The sequence below is a fragment of the Rana temporaria genome, chromosome 4 (assembly GCF_905171775.1).
Source record: "Rana temporaria chromosome 4, aRanTem1.1, whole genome shotgun sequence".
NCBI lineage: Eukaryota > Metazoa > Chordata > Amphibia > Anura > Ranidae > Rana > Rana temporaria.
Genome location: NC_053492.1, coordinates 44,491,080 through 44,510,114, shown reverse-complemented (window position 1 = coordinate 44,510,114; position 19,035 = coordinate 44,491,080). Strand labels below are relative to the sequence as shown.

General features: G+C 47.2%; 2 protein-coding genes across 2 annotated transcripts in view; one reads left to right on the top strand and one right to left on the bottom strand.

The window, feature by feature from the left end:
- Positions 1–3,218, top strand: part of EFHC1 (EF-hand domain containing 1) — a 30,318-nt gene extending 27,100 nt beyond the window's left edge. The window contains exon 10 of the mRNA XM_040348343.1: positions 3,029–3,218. Coding sequence (XP_040204277.1) covers positions 3,029–3,059 — 31 coding nt within the window. The 3' untranslated portion in view covers positions 3,060–3,218. The remainder of the gene's footprint in view (positions 1–3,028) is intronic.
- Positions 3,219–16,891: 13,673 nt separating this feature from the next.
- Positions 16,892–19,035, bottom strand: part of TRAM2 (translocation associated membrane protein 2) — a 100,535-nt gene continuing 98,391 nt past the window's right edge. The window contains exon 11 of the mRNA XM_040348342.1: positions 16,892–18,559. Coding sequence (XP_040204276.1) covers positions 18,486–18,559 — 74 coding nt within the window. The 3' untranslated portion in view covers positions 16,892–18,485. The remainder of the gene's footprint in view (positions 18,560–19,035) is intronic.

The window sequence follows — 19,035 nt, the reverse complement described above, 5'->3', positions numbered from 1 at the left end:
CCTCACCGTGCCCCCAAAATCCAGCCTCACCGTGCCCCCAAAATCCAGCCTCACCGTGCCCCCAAAATCCAGCCTCACCGTGCCCCCAAAATCCAGCCTCACCGTGCCCCCAAAATCCAGCCTCACTGTGCCTTGCCAGGGTGGAGGAAGTGAGAGGGCGGCCAGGACATGACTGGAGAAAGATTAGAGCCACGGGAGACGTTTTCCCAGTGCGATCGCTCCTGTGGAAGAGAGGGTATAGGAAGAGGAAAGCTGCGGGATCACAGAGCGGTAAAACACACTATAACAGCTGACATTGTCTCCGCTCTGCTCACTCTCACACAGCCCGCCTCCTCCTGACCACACATCGAGCTGAAAGAACGTCTCCTGATCAACCCCTTCTCCCTGGCAGCTCAGCTCCTCGCCAGCCCTCATTTTCCACTCGCGAGTAGGCGAGTGGAAAATTTGAGGGCTGTATAAACATACATACATGTTATACTGGCCTTGATCTATCCAACCTTCAATCCAAAATAACCACGTGTAGCTAATGAGGCACAGATGTAAGTGATTAAAGTGGTTGTACAACCATTTTTACCTACAGGTACGACTTGATTAAGGCTTACCTGTAGGTGCTAGAAATATCTCCTAAACCTACACGGTTTAGGAGATATTTACAATAGAGACTTGCGCCAATGTCTATGGCGTGTGCACACTTTAGAAACCGCGATCCAGCCATTTCTAAAGGGGGTCATGCCGTGACTAGCTGCTCCCGAGCACATGACGTCATCGCAGCTCCAGTCAATCACAGTGCCGGACCTGCGATACCCAGGAGTAACTCTGGGACGACATGTCGCCGCTGTGTCGGGCACCACAGCGGGGAGGGTCGATCTCAGGTGAGTGTTACATAATGGGCTAGTATGCTATGCTCATTATGCCTTTGTCTTGCAGGTGTTAGATTATTTTTTTTGTGGGTTTACAACCACTTTAACCATCTTGTTGCACCTCACAGACGCCTCATTTAAATAATCATTTATAAAATAAACTGAAAAACAGGAACAAATGTTACATACCGTATTTATCTGCCTATAGCGTGCACCGGCGTATAGCGCGCACCCCTAATGTAGAAGGAAAATTTCTGGGAAAAAAAAAATGAATTACTTACAGTTTTGGTGTCTTGTCCGGCGTCCATCGGCGGCCTTCTCCGGTCTGCGGCCCTAGTGGTGTCCTCCCCGCTTCTCCCGCGCTGTTGTTGAGCCGATCCCCGCGCTGTGTTTGAACGCCGCCGCCGACATATACCAAGCGCAGTACATTCGGGCACGCTGGGCCACCCTCGGCTCCTCTCGCATAAAGGCTAGGAGGCGGCACAGGGCGTGACCGCGAGCGGACCTGAGCCTGGCCGAGTGTACTGCGCTCGGTATATGTCGGCGGCCGGTTCAAACACAGGGCGGGAAGCGGGTATCGGCGTATATCGCGCACCCACGATTTTCCCCTGATTTTAAGGGGAAAAAAGTGCGCGGCATACGCCGATAAATACGGTATATAAAAACAAAGGGCAAAAAACCTAAGGATTGTTGGTGCTTTTTTTCAGAAAGGCACCACAGTTCATTTAACATGGTTTCCTATGGGACATGTTCACAGCTTTGCTTTTTTCAGCCGCTGCATTCTTGGAAAGGATCAGTGACTTTAAAAAAAAAAAAAAAATGCAAATGCTTTTTTTTGCTTTTTTGGTTCAATAGACTTTAATGGAAAAGCTGCAGAAAAGCAAAAAAGAATGCACATGACAGCAAAACACAAAGCAAAAATGGGAGCCACTGTTCTAAACATAATACTAGCCATTACAAACAATGTAGTTCTAACCAGTAGGAATGTGACATTTCAGGCTAAAGAAAAAGAAAAAAAAAAATTACAAACAAGTATTTGAAACAAAGGTTGTTTCTAGGGCCTGTAACATATCCAAGGACAAGCCTGTAAACGTTGGGGTCGTCACTTGGAGGAAAGGACAGTAGGCATGTATGTCAGGACTGAGGAGGGCGTGCAGCGATACACTTTGGGCCCGCAAGATTTCACTCAATCTACTCCTCCCAGGATTCCCCGTCTCTTCCAGGCAGTAACTGGAGAGGATCCAGGGCCGACGCCGAGCACCATGGAGCAGACGTGGCCTAAATATGTAATAATTCCTGAGCAATGAGTCACAGGGTCCGGATAAAGTAACGCCAACACACAGACAAATTTGGCTTTTCACCGAGAATACTAGGCCTCATTTATTAAAGTGTCCAGAAGATCGGTTCTTGGTGCATGTTAAAGTGGAGTTCCACCCATTTTTTTATGTTTGTCTGTGCTGCATGCCCTAATCTCATAGTGTTCAGAATGGACAATTTTTATTTATTTTGTTGCTTGTAAATACCTTTATTTTGTAGTCCTTCATTACTTCCTCCTCCTTATTAGCCTAGGCTATTAAGTCACAAGGCTATTCGCAAGGGTTTCTGGGATAGGCATCATGTATCCCAGTAGTCCTTGCAAATAGCCTATTTGCATAGAGAAGGGGCAGCAACTTCCTCTGACACTCGCTTGTGCAGCACTGAGCATGTGCGAGATCTGCAAGGCTGAAATCCGGGAAGTCATACAGTCTGGCTTCATGATGCCCACACTTAAGATGGCCACGGTCTATTTCTAGATTATAAACTAACTAAATGCTCTAACAACCTAACAAAACGGACCTTAGTTTACAGACTAACTTTACTAGACTGCATTAAGCTTGTGTATTACAGGGGTATTTATATTTAAAAAGTGAAATTGTGGGTGGAACTCCCCTTTAAGAACAAGGGTCTCCCTTTCATACTCCTAGAAAGCATTGGAAAATGAGAGGGAGAACTTTATTGGCTGCTCCGAGAAATGGGACCAGATCCTTCAGATTCCAAAGACATAAGGTCCCCATGAGGGGTCCACAACACAGAATACTGTGCAGAATATTTTATAGCCTCCTACAGTACTAATCTATGGGAAGTTGTCATCTTATCCGTTATCCTAACACTGGTCTGTCTGTTCCTAGCAGTTCTGATCTCCAAGAGACGCCCAACTGACCAATCACCTGTGAGACGACATCAAGGGCACCAATTCCGAGACATCACAACATAAAGGCCCCATGGATTCTTCTTCATTACCTTCCAGACTCAGAATTGATATTTATTTCATGCTTTTATTGAAAGAATAATAAAAAAAAACGTATTTTGTTCATTGTATCCCTTTGTATTCTTAATGATATACCAGATGGGGGCACATATAGGACAGTGGAGCTGCCAGAACATTTCTAAAGTTTTGATTACCATATTTATCTTGCTATAACGCGCCCCGGCATATAGGGCGCACCCCCGAACTTGAAGGAAAATTCCTTGTCGGTGTCTTGCCTGTCGTCCATCGCGTCCTGCCCATCGGCAGCCTCCTTCTGCGGCCATCGTGGTGTCCTCCCCGCTCGATCCCCGCGCTGTGTTCGAACCACTGCGCCGACATATACCGAGCGCAGTACACTCGGGTATAGTCGGGCAGGCTTGGCTCGTAAAGGACGTACAGGACGTGACCGCGAGAGGAGCCGAGCCTGCCCGACTATACCCGAGTGTACTGCGCTCGGCATATGTTGGCGCAGTGGTTCAAACACAGCGCGGGTATCGGCGTATATCGCACACCCACGATTTTGCCCTGATTTTCAGGGAAAAAAAGTGCGCGGTCTACGCCGATAAATACAGGACTTACTATGGTCAGGACAACCTATTTTAACTAGCCCTATATTAGGGGTCTTCATCTTTTTTTGCTCAATCATCCAAAAGATTTGTAAAGTAATTCACATACCTTTGTACTCACCTTAATCCTTCAGTACAGCACCATAGCTTTGAAGTGAACCCACTGAAACACAAAAGCAGTGCTGAGCTTTTTCTTCTAAAAATTATAGTTGCCTGGTTGTCATAATGACCCCTTTCACTTACATATTGAAAATGTTCTGATCTGCAAGTTTTTTTCCAGGCCAGTGGCTTTATACATAAGCAGCATGGCAAGGCAGGCAATTGTAGTATCTGTGTTACTGCCCCACCTTCTGCCTTCGCTTTGGCGCACCTGCACCACAACCAGCTAGCTCTTTGGTGTAGCCGTGCCAATCTACTGGTGCCACCACCCCACTTCCTGCCAGCTTTATTATAATCAGCCTGTGCCACCGCCCTACCTGCTTGTTCTTTGGTCAACCTGAGCCAGCTCTTTCATCTACCTTGTACCACTGCCCTTCTATAGCTAGATCTTTAAACTACCCTATGCAACGGTTTCTTCACTTTCCATTTTTTTTGGTCTACCCAAGCCACCTCCCCTCTCAAGTACCTCCTACTACCCTTCAAACCAAACACAGCTCTGTGCAAGCCTGACTTCAACTTTCACTTATCATGTAACCCTCACACTCCGTTTTGTAACCAGTGTGTGGAGGAACTCCATTCTGCCACCTCTAGCTCTCAACCTTTGCTGCCGGAGGTGTCACTCTATGCAACACACCCGTGAACCCTGCACTCTCTACGCAACACACCCGTGAACCCTGCACTCTCTACGCAACACACCCGTGAACCCTGCACTCTCTATGCAACACACCCGTGAACCCTGCACTCTCTACGCAACACACCCGTGAACCCTGCACTCTCTACGCAACACACCCGTGAACCCTGCACTCTCTACGCAACACACCCGTGAACCCTGCACTCTCTACGCAACACACCCGTGAACCCTGCACTCTCTACGCAACACACCCGTGAACTCTGCACTCTCTACGCAACACACCCGTGAACCCTGCACTCTCTACGCAACACACCCGTGAACCCTGCACTCTCTACGCAACACACCCGTGAACCCTGCACTCTCTACGCAACACACCCGTGAACCCTGCACTCTCTACGCAACACACCCGTGAACCATGCACTCTCTACGCAACACACCCGTGAACCCTGCACTCTCTACGCAACACACCCGTGAACCCTGCACTCTCTACGCAACACACCCGTGAACCCTGCACTCTCTACGCAACACACCCGTGAACCCTGCACTCTCTACGCAACACACCCGTGAACCATGCACTCTCTACGCAACACACCCGTGAACCATGCACTCTCTACGCAACACACCCGTGAACCATGCACTCTCTACGCAACACACCCGTGAACATGCACTCTCTACGCAACACACCCGTGAACCATGCACTCTCTACGCAACACACCCGTGAACCATGCACTCTCTACGCAACACACCCGTGAACCATGCACTCTCTACGCAACACACCCGTGAACCATGCACTCTCTACGCAACACACCCGTGAACCATGCACTCTCTACGCAACACACCCGTGAACCATGCACTCTCTACGCAACACACCCGTGAACCATGCACTCTCTACGCAACACACCCGTGAACCCTGCACCCTCTACGCAACACACCCGTGAACCCTGCACCCTCTACGCAACACACCCGTGAACCATGCACCCTCTACGCAACACACCCGTGAACCATGCACTCTCTACGCAACACACCCGTGAACCCTGCACGCTCTACGCAACACACCCGTGAACCCTGCACTCTCTACGCAACACACTCTTGAACCCTGCACTCTCTACGCAACACACCCGTGAACCCTGCACTCTCTACGCAACACACCCGTGAACCCTGCACTCTCTACGCAACACACCCGTGAACATGCACTCTCTACGCAACACACCCGTGAACATGCACTCTCTACGCAACACACCCGTGAACCATGCACTCTCTACGCAACACACCCGTGAACCATGCACTCTCTACGCAACACACCCGTGAACCATGCACTCTCTACGCAACACACCCGTGAACCATGCACTCTCTACGCAACACACCCGTGAACCATGCACTCTCTACGCAACACACCCGTGAACCATGCACTCTCTACGCAACACACCCGTGAACCCTGCACTCTCTACGCAACACACCCGTGAACCCTGCACTCTCTACGCAACACACCCGTGAACCCTGCACCCTCTACGCAACACACCCGTGAACCCTGCACCCTCTACGCAACACACCCGTGAACCATGCACCCTCTACGCAACACACCCGTGAACCATGCACTCTCTACGCAACACACCCGTGAACCCTGCACGCTCTACGCAACACACCCGTGAACCCTGCACTCTCTACGCAACACACTCTTGAACCCTGCACTCTCTACGCAACACACCCGTGAGGAACTCCATTCTGCCACCTCCATCTCTCACCCTCCGCTCCCGCAAGTGGCACTCTCTACGCAACACACCCGTGAACCCTGCACTCTCTACGCAACACACCCGGGAACCCTGCACTCTACGCAACACACCCGTGAACCCTGCACTCTCTACGCAACACACCCGTGAACCCTGCACTCTCTATGTAATGCATACAGAGTTCAGGGTTCAGGAGTATGTTAACCCTGCACTCTATGTAACACACTCCCGAACCCTGAACTCTGTAGGTAGTGAACCCCAGATACAACTAGCTCTTTGCGGGAAACCATACAGCTGATGCGACCCGTGGTGAAAGTTTTACCCCTGTTCCAGATAAGAAGAGGACACAAGGCAGACCCAGTGGACCTTAAACCTCCCAGAAGTCTTGTGGCCAGTAGAGGTCCAGGTTGCTCCTCCCAGTTAGCCACCTACTGGAACCAAAGAGGAATAATATTATCCATAACAGAAAATCAACTTCAGACACATCGTGATGCTTCTACATCTTTATTTCTTTTTTTGGGAAAATATCTGTCAGTTTACAAAACAGATTTGCAATTTTATTTCAACAATCATTTGTATAAAATGACCCCCCTCCCCCACCCCACCCCAACAACAGCATAGTAACATGATAGAAGAGATCAAGGCACTTACAAAAATATCTAAGAATATAAGATGGAGGCCAAACACTGAAAATACAAGATTCCCTTGAGCTCGTTTGGTCCATTGAAGAAAGACAGTCAATGCACAGACTGAAGAGAAGCATAGCTGGACAAGGCACGTTCCGACATTGAGAATTAGTCGCTCCAGAAATCTTAGTAAAAAATGCCACGTTATTATGGTATATAGGGGACCTGCAGAGGCGTACATGTCTATAGCGGGATCAGAGCAACTCGAATTTCTGCAGGAGAACCAAGTTAGGTAGGGTGTCCTTGGGCAGTTAAAAAATAAAAAAAGTGCCCCATTCCCGACCCAGAAAGTGAAGGAAAACCTGATGCCAAATAAATGTAACGGATACTACGCTCACTTGTACAATTGTTGCCCTTGCCAGGGTCCCAACAAAGACCCAGATCACTTTGTACTGCAACCAGCTTACGTGGGCGCTGGATCTAACCAACCCCCTTGCATTTCTGCCTTACTACTGACAGGCCAGGCTACGCATCATAGCCATGGGCCAGCCAGTAGTAAGGTGGAACAGGTGGCTAGGGATCAGTCAGGAGCCAATGAGCATGGAACCCCCCAGAAACCTAAAGTCCAGCATAGGACCGATTTGGTTACATCGCCCCCACTGCGCCAAGTGTTGCGTGCTTCAACAGAATACTTTAGGTCCGTGTTTCACAATTCCAGTCCTCAAAGTACACCAACAGGTCATGTTTTCAGGATTTCCCTCAGATAAAACGACTGTGGCAATTATGAAGGCAGTGAAACTGATCAAATCACCTGTGCAAAATAATGGAAAGCCTGAAAACATGACCTGTTGGTGCGCCTTGAGGACTGGAATTGAGGAAGACTGCTTTAGGTTCAGGCGCCAACAACAAATGCATTTAAAAACACTTACAACATTGCAACAAGTTTTATCGCAATTAAAAGGATTTTGCAAAGGATTTAAAAAAATGCTTCTGCGATCATTCCGAATTCATTGACCGGTAAATTAGACTAGTGGCTGACCTCTTTCTGACCCGCTTCATGTGGGTTTTGCATTTCCATAGCTTTTAAGGCAATTCATTAAAGAGGAAACAAACCCTCTGCAATATTTTTTTTTTTTTTAAATACACCTGCAAAAAAAAAACATAATGAGCTAGTATGCACAGCATACTAGCACATTATGTGTCACTTACCTGAGAACGAAGCCCCCGAAGTCCACCTTGGTCCCGTCCACCGCCATGTCCCCTGGAGCTTCTTCCTTGTTTTCGCCGCTCCGTCGCTGTGATTGGCCGGAGCGGCGATGACGTCACTACCGCACTTTCAGTGCGCCGTAGACATCGGCTCCTGTCATTTCTGCAAATATCTCCCAAACCTTTTAGGTTTGGGAGATATTTGTTGCACCTACAAGTAACCCTTAATCTAGGCTTACCTGTAGGTTAAAGGGGTTTACAACCACTTTAAGGGCCCGTTCACATTTGCTTTGGTCTCTGAAGAGCGACCCACTTTAACTCCTTAAACCCTACGCTAGCACGCTGCAAACACGTGCAATGCAGAGCAACCCCATTCACTTAAAATGGGTCGCTCTCAGTGGGTGCTATGCCCACCGAAAGTGACAGAGTGTAAAATTCAGAGTGGACACAGACCGGTCACCCATCTGCTCAGCAGGCAGATCCCCCACTGAGCAGGCGGGTCCGCTTGGATAGATCCGCTCCATCTGAAAGGGGCCCGGGAAAGGTTGGGAGGGCAGTAAAAACATGGCTTAACTACTTAATTTGTACCCCCACAACCACAAGTGTAAACTAAGCATACAAGCAAGAGCTTCCTAAAGGTCTTATAGACCATTTTTAGGGCACCTCATGGCATATGGCCATTGACTTCACTTGAGGCACTTGGCAAACTCTGCAATTCACCAATGTCTGCCAAACATTGCTGGCAGGATCAAACAAGCACAAAGCAAAGAAATACATTCTGAATCATGCGTGCTCACTCACATGGCCGTCCTTTTCAGCCAGTGAGATCACAAAGGTGGACTAAGCCTGCTCCCACTTCCGGCTCAGGTCGGATGTGTCCAAGAAGACTGTGGGAGAAGGGGGGCGCGAACTTCTGAGTCAGATCGCCACACCGAACTGAGCCGGAAGTTCGTGTCCCCCTTTCTTCTGGGACACATCACAGGTCCCAGAAAACTACTGCGCAGTAGCAAACAGGCTATAAAGCCACAAGGTTTCACTTCCTGTTTCCCTTTCTCCAGATGCCGGTGCCTGCACCCAAAGCCGATTGAAGGACATCACAGGATCCCTGGACAGGTAAGTGTTCTTATATTAAAAGTCAGCAGCTACAGTATTTGTAGCTGCCGACTTTAAAAAAATTAAATTAAGTCATAGCTAGATAAAATCTCGACCGGTTCAGCAGGGACCTTTTGAGACTTGATCCATCTATGGCAGGGGTAGGCAACCTCAGCCCTCCAGCTGTGGTGAAACTACAAATCCCAGCATGCCTCTGCCTCTAGGAGTCATGCCTGTGATTGTCGAGGTCTTGCAATGTCTCATGGGACTTGTAGTTTCACCACAGCTGGAGGGCTGTCCTATTTTTTCCCAGATACGTTTACTGCCACCAGCTATAGCCGCTAGCAGTAATCACTGTGTTCTGTCAGCTGGGAAGGCTCCTTCCCAGGAAGAACACAATAGTGCTGCGGGATTTATTCCCATCAACACTGACTGTATTGATGAAGGAATCAAGCAATTTTCTTTCCTTCCACCATTGGTGGAAGGAAAAAACGTGCATAATCCAAAGGCTGCTTTACATGCAATAAAAGATCATTCCTGGAGTGGAGGCTTTACCAAAGCCATCATTTTTGTAGGGTTTTAAGGCACAATGGGAAGATGAGCAGCGCTGGGAAGTTAAAGAGGACATAAACCCTGATGGGTTTTACTTCCGCTTTATTTCCTTGCAAAGGTAAAGCATAATGGGCCACTATGCATCGCATAGTAGCCAATTATGTGTCGCTTACCTGAAATCGAAGCTTGCGATGTCACCGCTGACCCCACTAGCAGCGAGCGTCCATCTTCACCCCTCTTCCTTCCGGAGCCGCAAACTCCACCTCTGTGACTAGCCGGAGTCGTGTGACATCACTCCTGCGAATGTGCGGGAGCCGGCAGTCATGCATGACCGCCTTTAGAAACGGTGATCGTGCCATTTCTAAAGTGCGCCTGCACCGTAGACATTGGCGCACGTCTCGATTGTAAATATCTCCTAAACCGTGGAGGTTTAGGAGATATTTCCAGCACCTACAGGTGAGCCTTAAATCTAGGCTTACCTGTAGGTAAAAGCGGTTGTACAACCACTTTAAGAGATGGAAACTCCTGGTGCCTTCTGGAATGTGGGCATCGCATTTTGTGGTGGTCAAATTACATGCTTGATATATGGCCACACCACCCCCAGCAACTTCTTGAACGAGAACTTGCATTTGGTAGGCATGGTTCATTCAGTTTATTTAAGCTTTGCATAACTTCATTATGTGACCAGGATCATGGCAAAGATTTAGCGCTCTGCAATATTAATTTGTCATGAACAGGGCTTTTTTTCAGCGGGAACGCTGGGGGGAACGCAGTTTCGGCAACTCCTGGACTGACTGTATGTAATGTCAAGGGGTGCTGGGGTGTGCTGCAGGGTATTGATGCTCACTGCTGGCGGATCTATTCTAGCTGGAGGGGATCGGTTTTTGCAGGGAGTCTATTAATGCTGGCAGTGTGGAGATCTGTTGATGCTGCCGGGAGTCTATTGTTGCTGGGGGGGGGGGGGGGATTTTGTTGTGGGTTGTACATTGTTAGGGGGGGGGGGATCTATTGTTGCTGGCTGAAGGGGAAACCAAATTCCATACAAATTACTTAGCACAACAAAATGATACTTGGTTCTGTATTGTCTAAAAGGGGCGGTACTGGGAGGTGGGCAGGGGATGAAACCAAGGGACATTGCTCGGAGGTGGGTAGGGGCGGAGAAAACATGTGACTCGGGAAAAGGGGAGTTCCTGCACCTATTGTTTGAGAAAAAAAAGCCCTGGTCATGAGACATCAGCAGATCATGTCAATATTGAAGGCATCGATAGTAGCACCATGTACAGTATTGGGATTGAGAATATGACTAAAGGAAATAGACACCCCCCCCCCCTATTGGCACGCATTTTAAAAAAAATCCTCCAGGTGAAGTATGATTAGTGATGAAGCATTTGTGCACATTCTATGGTAGCGGCCATTTGTGCACATTCTATGGTAGCAGCCATTTGTGCACATTCTATGGTAGCGGCCCTTTGTGCACATTCAATGGTAGCGGCCCTTTGTGCACATTCAATGGTAGCGGCCCTGTGTGCACATTCAATGGTAGCGGCCCTGTGTGCACATTCAATGGTAGCGGCCATTTGTGCACATTCTATGGTAGCGGCCCTTTTGTGCACATTCTATGGTAGCGGCCCTTTTGTGCACATTCTATGGTAGCGGCCATTTGTGCACATTCTATGGTAGCGGCCATTTGTGCACATTCTATGGTAGCGGCCATTTGTGCACATTCTATGGTAGCGGCCATTTGTGCACATTCTATGGTAGCGGCCATTTGTGCACATTCTATGGTAGCGGCCATTTGTGCACATTTTATGGTAGCGGCCATTTGTGCACATTCAATGGTAGCGGCCATTTGTGCACATTCAATGGTAGCGGCCATTTGTGCACATTCTATGGCAGTGGCCATTTGTGCACATTCTATGGCAGCGGCCATTTGTGCATAATAGTGATCCATCTTGTGCAATTAATTATAACATATATTTGTAACAAGACTGCATGACTCGAAAAACAAAACTTCCCAATGCAGCTTCCTGAGGTCTTGATTGTCCTCTGCAGGAAGCAGGTTTTCCTTGGATTAAAATGGTTCTGACTAGGTAGGTAACGAAAAGGAGGACAAATCGCCACTCAGACAAACACAATTAAATGTTGCGCATATGCACCTGACAGAGACCTTGAGGCACCATAAAAGATCTCTGAACAGAAAGGTGTACTGTAGATCTTCTAAAAATATAATACAGGCTTATGTTAGGTAGACAGAATGGAACTGAAGCAGGTAGATCCAGGGAAATCGTGACACAAAGGACCTGAATCCTGAAAAGCAGAAAAGTTATGTAGACTTAGCTAGCATCCAGTAGATCAAGAAGCCAAGGCAGATGGATTTCCAGGTCCCAAACCATCCTTCTGTAAGTCAAGAGTCTGTCAAAAAGCAGCGACTTAGGAAGCACAAAAGCAGAAATCTATCCAGATCCGGAAACACAAAAAAACACATTTCCTTGACAGGACAACAAAGGCACGGTATTTGTCCCTTCTCCACCCCTGTGGTAGCCATCCCCTGGACTTCCAATGATTTTGGGTCACAGGCGGTTTCAGCCAAACTGTTTAAGGGTATGCCCCCCCCCCTCCCCTAAATTGATTCTTTAGTTCTAGTTGGGTTTGTTGAAGGTCTGAAGGTCTCCAGGACAGGTCCCAGTTCTGTTCCTGTTTTCCCAGCCACAACAGACCTCATTGGGCTTTTGCAGAACTTTGTGTATTCCTATGGAATTTGCAGGCACGAAAAGCCACCACTGCTGCTTTGTATAAAGTGGAGGGGATTCTGTCATTTTTTGGGGGGCTGAGCCTGCACTGCATGGATTAACTGCTCGTTTTTGTCCAGGGGCGCACTGAAAGGCTATACTTACCCGATCCATCAATCCTTAAAAAAAACAGTGCTCCCCCCTTACATCCAGCCATGGACTGTTCCTGCCGTCCTCATGTCCAGAGCAGGTCTATGGGCGTGATGACTTCAGATGCGGGCCACTGCACATGAGCAACAGGGATCGGTCTTTGGAGGATCGGCGGAGTAGGTAAATATATCTCTTCACTTCTAGACAAAATAAATGAGAAGGTAACCCATGCAGTGCAGGCAAATCTCCATTGCTTAGGAACAAAAAAGATTTTTTCTGAAAATCTTTAAAGTGATATTAAGGCAGAGTTTATTTTTTATTTTTTTATAAACAGGTTATACTTACCTAGTCTGTGCAAGGGTTTTGCACAGAGCAGCACCAATCCTCCTCTTCTCGGGTCCCCCTGGGCCCTTCTTCCTGCCCCCATCGCAAGCAGCTTGCCAAGGAGGCTCCTGAGCCACTGCTCTGTCTGTCCATTCAGACACAGTGCGGCTCGGCCCCGTCCCGGCTCCCCCCCGACCAGTGCCCCCAATAACAAGCAGCTTGCTATGGGGGCACTGGTGCATGCTCGCTCCCAAACCCTGCTCTATGCATCCATAAGACACAGAGCCGCGGCTCGGCCATGGCCCCTGCTCTCTCCTCATTGGCTCACTGGCTGCAATTGACAATACACTGCTGTCTCAGCCAATGAGGAGACAGACGCCAGAGAAGCGCTGCTCTTGTGCACAATGCTGGACCAAGATGGGGTACGGGTAGAGTATTGGGGGGCTGCTGCACACAGAAGATTTTTTTACCTTCATGCATAAAATGCATGAAGGTATAAAAAAACTTGAGCCTTCACAAATTCTTCAAAATCTTCCTCACCTTCAAGTGGAACCCCCCCCCCCCCCCAGAAAACACTCTTCCCAACCCTTATGCTGTGGCTAGAGATGACTCCTAAAAATGTTCTGGCCGATTTACACCATGTTGCAGCATGCTGCTCAATTCTGTCACCTGTGTGCCAAATCATTTGGTCACAGCGAAGATCACAATAGTCTCACTTCTGATTCTACAATAACTGTAGTCTGCTTACAGATACAGGATATGAATTATAGATTGGAGCAACAAAGGTGAATTGGTAGAACAGTTTACATTTCCTGGCAGATCACCAATCCATGAGTTACAGATAGCGTTTATCCCCAGTAATGGTCCCCACAGTATCAATGTAACATTTTATGGGACCCCTTTCACACCAGTGGACAGATCGGGTCCATCTGAAAAACAGACCACCGATTGTCCTCCTTGGAGTGGCGGATGTCCGGCATCCGATCCACCAAGAACAGACGGATGGGGAACAGTTCTCGGGCAGATCTGATGACAACTGGATGGAAGCAGACAGGCAGTTTCCACCTGACCACCCATTAGAGAACAGCGGGCTGTGTCCAGGGCCACGGACCGTCATCTGTCTGCTCATTCGGGATCAGCAGAGATGCCTCGCTGAGCAGGCCAAGGAGCTTGACGGATTCTGTCCATCTGAAAGGGGTTTTAAAGCTCAGTTCCAGGTATGATCTTCAGTGCATACTTACATTGGTCCAGCTTGGCACAGTAAGCATGCATATCATTTTTTAGAGGCTGCTGGGAAAGCCAACATTCCATGACAATAGAGCGTTAGGGCTGAACTCCTGGATTGATCTTTATTGCATGCTTACATTGTTTCAGCTTTGACCCATGTAAAATACAACTGATGCCACCTGATAGTGGACTGGGCAAGCGGACAACGTAGTAGTTGGCACTACTACAGTGATCTTTGGGTTCCTGTGCCAATTGGTTAATTCTCTATTATCCACTTGGATGCTGTGGAGATTGCAACATCACCGCCCTTCCTGGTCCAACAGCAAACACCTTTTTTTTTAAGGTGGTTTGTCAATGGTGGCAGTGCCGAGCGAGAGATTGCCTATGGTCAGTGTGCAGAGGGGAAGCCACTTGCATAGTACTCTAGCAGAGCCAGGAAGATTGCAGCTATCATTGTAGTAGTGCCAACTAATACATTGTGAGAAAACTGGATCAAGACATGGCAGACTTTATCTGCACAACATGAGGTAATAATTGGTAAAAATATAGGCCCGGATTCACATACCTTGGCGCATAGTTATGCCGGCGTAGCGCATCGACGTAGCGCGGAGCGGCGAGCACAGTATTCATAAAGCACGTGCCCCCAAATCTACGCTGGGTTCCCTTGGTGCAACTCGCCGTAAGTGGCAGTGGGCGTGAGCCATGCTGAGGCGTGACCCCATGTAAATGATGGGCCGAGCGCCATCAAGATACGAATAACGAACGAACTATGTAAACGACGTAAATAACGACGGCTGTGTTCCCTGGTGCAGCCATTTGCATTGATGCTGCTGACTTACACCTACTTTATGAGACATAACTTTACCCAAGACGTACGACTTGCGTAAATGGCGCATTTTAATGCGCCGGGCGCAAGTACGTTCGTGAATCGGCGTATCTCACTCATTTGCATAATCGAATCGTAAATCAATGGGAGAGCCCCTTTGCGGCCAGCATAAATATGCGCCCACGATACGACGGCGTAGGAAACTTGCGTCAATCAGAAGAAGCCTATCTAGTTCTGTGGGCACGGCGCACAGATACGACGGCGCACATTTACACTTACGCGGCGTATCTCAAGATACGTTGGCGCAAGTGCTACGTGAATCCGGGCCATAAAGTCTTTATCACAAATAAGTAAAATGACATCTGACAGACAAAAACACCCTACTAACTGACAAGGTCAACAGATACCCAATAAAGTAGACATAGGGGTTAGGATCTAAATATAAAATGTATCAAAAATTGTATCAACACTAAGTGTGTAAGGATATCAAGAAGTAGAATTCATAGACTCCTTCATGTCTTCTTGTCAACGCGTTTTGCCATTTTAATAGCTTCCTCAGGACATACTGGGTAGGTTCTGATAATCCCTGAGATCAAGTGAGAGTGACACCACCTAAAACAAACTACGAACCAGAGTCAATCCTTTCTACCGAATGGATAAAAGAAAATGAACCAGGTTTTGTAACCCTCAAGTTCGGGAGGAGAGAATCTCGCCTCCAATGTAACCAAGCACACCAGTGATTCTATAGTAATTCAGTCAAAGTGGACTATGGAATGGAGGGAGTGGCCTCAGATATCAGATCTCTTGTCGTGTATGTTGATATTGATAAGGAAATTTACATAGCCCTTCACAGAACGCAAGGAAATGCAATAGCTATATCCACTCATATGAGCTTCAAGGTATCAGTTTGGTGTATGTACAAGCCTTATTCACAAGTGTAAACAGGTTCCTTGTGTTTAGGGGGGGGGGGGGGCTTTTAAATTAAGCCACAAAAACACATGGGAGACAAAGGGTGCCTCCTGTAGAAAGAATAGCTGGTGCGGGTATCCCCGCCAAACTTGATTGTTACAAAACTGGTTCATTTTCGTTTATCCACTCAGTGGAAAGTATTAACTCTGGTCCATACTTTGTTTTATGTGGCGTTACCCTCACTTGATCTCAGGGATTATCAGAACCTACCCAGTATTGTCCTGAGGAAGCCATTAAAATTGTGAAACACGTTGAAAAGGAGGAGTCAATGGATTCTACTTATTAATATCCCTACACACTTAGGGCTAGATTCAGAAAGTCCGGTGTAACTTTGTGCGGGCGTAGCGCATCTCAGATACGCTACGCCGCCGTAACTTAGTGAGGCAGGTTCTGTATTCAGAAAGAACCTGCGCCCTAAGTTACGGCGGCGTAGCGTAAATGTGCCGGCTTAAGCGCACCCAATTCAAATTGTGAAGAGGGGGGCGTGTTTTATGTAAATAAAACATGACCCCGTGTAAATTAAGTTTCTAACGAACGGCGCATGCGCCATCCGTGAACATATCCCAGTGCGCATGCTCCTAATCACGTCGCAAATAGTCAATGCTTTCGACGTGAACGTAATTTACGCAAAGCCCTATTCGCGAACGACTTACGCAAACGACGTAAAATTCGACGCTGTCCCGACGTCCATACTTAACATTGGCTACGCCTCATATAGCAGGGGTAACTTTACGCCAAGAAAAGCCTTACGTAAACAACGTAAAAAAATCCGCCAGGCGCACGTACGTTTCTGAATCGGCGTATCTAGCTCATTTGCATATTCTACACGGAAATCAACGGAAGCGCCACCTAGCGGCCAGCGTAAATATGCACCCTAATATACGACGGCGTAGGAGACTTACGCCGGTCGTATCTTAGCAACGTTTAAGAGTATCTCAATTTGAGCATGCGCTTAAAGATACGACGGCGCGGATTCGGACTTACGACAGCGTATCTACTGATACGCCCGTCGTAAGTCTTTCTGAATCCAGCCCTTGGTGTTTATACAATTTATGATACATTATATTTAGATTCTAAGCTCTATGTGTACTATATTGAGTATCTGTTGACCTAGTCAGTAGGGCATTTGTTTGTCAAAGTTTTTATTACAAATAATAAAATAATTTTTTTGACAATTATGGTCTCGTGTTGTGCCGATAAAGTCCACCACATTTTGGATTGAGTTTTCAACTCATTCAATCCTTTCAAATAATTATTGGATGTTGGCATAGTGGGGGGTTTCTCCCTTCTACTACATTGTGAGCTTCATCAGTGCCCCCCACCTCAGGTGGTATGAGATATGCATACCTACATTGGTCCAAACTGAACCAATGTAAGCATGCAATAAAGTGTTCAGCTTTACCATTCTATTGTCATGGCATTGACAAAAATACTGCATTTCCAACTGAAGCATTAATGGATGACTACGGTTTAACAATCTTGGGAACAGAAAAGAGATCGTGGGACCCCATTTGCTACACAACCAACCAATGCTACACAATCTATTAAGCCCATATCCACTAACCAGCAAGAATTTTGTGGAAAGAACAATTGACAGCAAAAGCTTGCTGGTTTGTGAACAAAGGTGATTTTTAGCTGTGGTCGGGCAAGGTCTGAGGCACATTCATGGGGAGGAGTTAGGTTGGGTCTCCCGATGCAGCAGTTATTTGAATCTCATCATAGCTGTCCAAGACAAGATTGACGGGTTGGATAATCCCGGTGCAGTGGATCTTGGCGGGTTGGATAATCCCGGTGCAGTGGATCTTGGCGGGTTGGATAATCCCGGTGCAGTGGATCTTGGCGGGTTGGATAATTCCTGGAAAGCTTTATAAAACAGGAGGGTCATCAAAGCCATTATCTTTAAAATGCCTGCAAAACAAAAATGATTTCTTTCCACTCCTCTGCAAATTGCTTACGAAGAACAAAGTTTTTATCCCGGGAGGTCAGAAAATGCCCCATAGGCCAGGAAATTTCTGCACTCAATTTTTCATCTCATTTTTGTTCCTCAACCATTACTCCAACTCCGTAAGATGCAAAGTTCGAATCTTCATTACATTGGAGGAAAAACCAAGCTCTATTTGGCCAACCAAAAAGGTAATTCAGAGGTACGGCAGTAGCCCAGCTTATGCGGTACAGCCAGGGAGGAGGTAGTGCTTCGAGCGGGCAAGTCAAAGGCATTCCGTGGCAACAGTGTAGTCAAAATTTGGAAGCATTTTACCGAGTAACAAACTAAGCCACAAAAAAAAATAAAAAATAGGAATACTGAACAAAGTAATCAAAATGTCCAAGATCCGAGGCTTGACTGTACCAGCTTCTGGCAGAAGTCAAGTTCGGCACGTTGTAAAAATGTTGTGTTTCATTTTAAATATGTAACAAAAAGTAACTAATGAGGCTTCTTAAAGGCACTTTTTTTTGTTGGCCCACAAAGGGCTGTAGCATTGGCAGAAGTCCGGAGTACACTCTTAGTCCTGGTGGTCTTCCGGGTATTCCCAGGCTCTGCTGTAGAGTTTGGCGTTTACGGAGCTTTGATTTTTTTCTGTCGAGGTGTGGAACCATTCTCTGCTTTAAGCAGTCCATTTTCGTGATAACCTAGAAAGAAAAAAGAGCATATGTTGGAAATAAAGACAAAAAAACAACAGATTATATATAGTGTAACAGTGCGAGAGGAGAGCCGGTAAGCGGCATTCCTCAGCGGGGACATCTGCACTGATAATCAGGGCCTTGATCATCATAGTCCTGAATATCAGTGATGACTGTCAGTGCCCACCAAAAATGCCTGTGGTGCCACCTATCAGTGTCCAGAAGTACTCCCCATTAGTGCTGCATTATAAGTGCCCCCTCATCACTGCAGGCTCATCAGCACACATCAATGCAAAAAAAAAAAAAAAAAAAAAAAGGACAGCCAAAACTTGTGCGTATAGATAGAAAAAAATAATAATTAATTATTTTACATATAAATGATAGAGAGGCTTAGGCATGAAAGGGATCTCTCTCTCTCTCTCTCTCTCTCTCTCTCTCTCTCTCTCTCTCTCTCTCTCTCTCTCTCTCTCTCTCTCTCTCTCTCT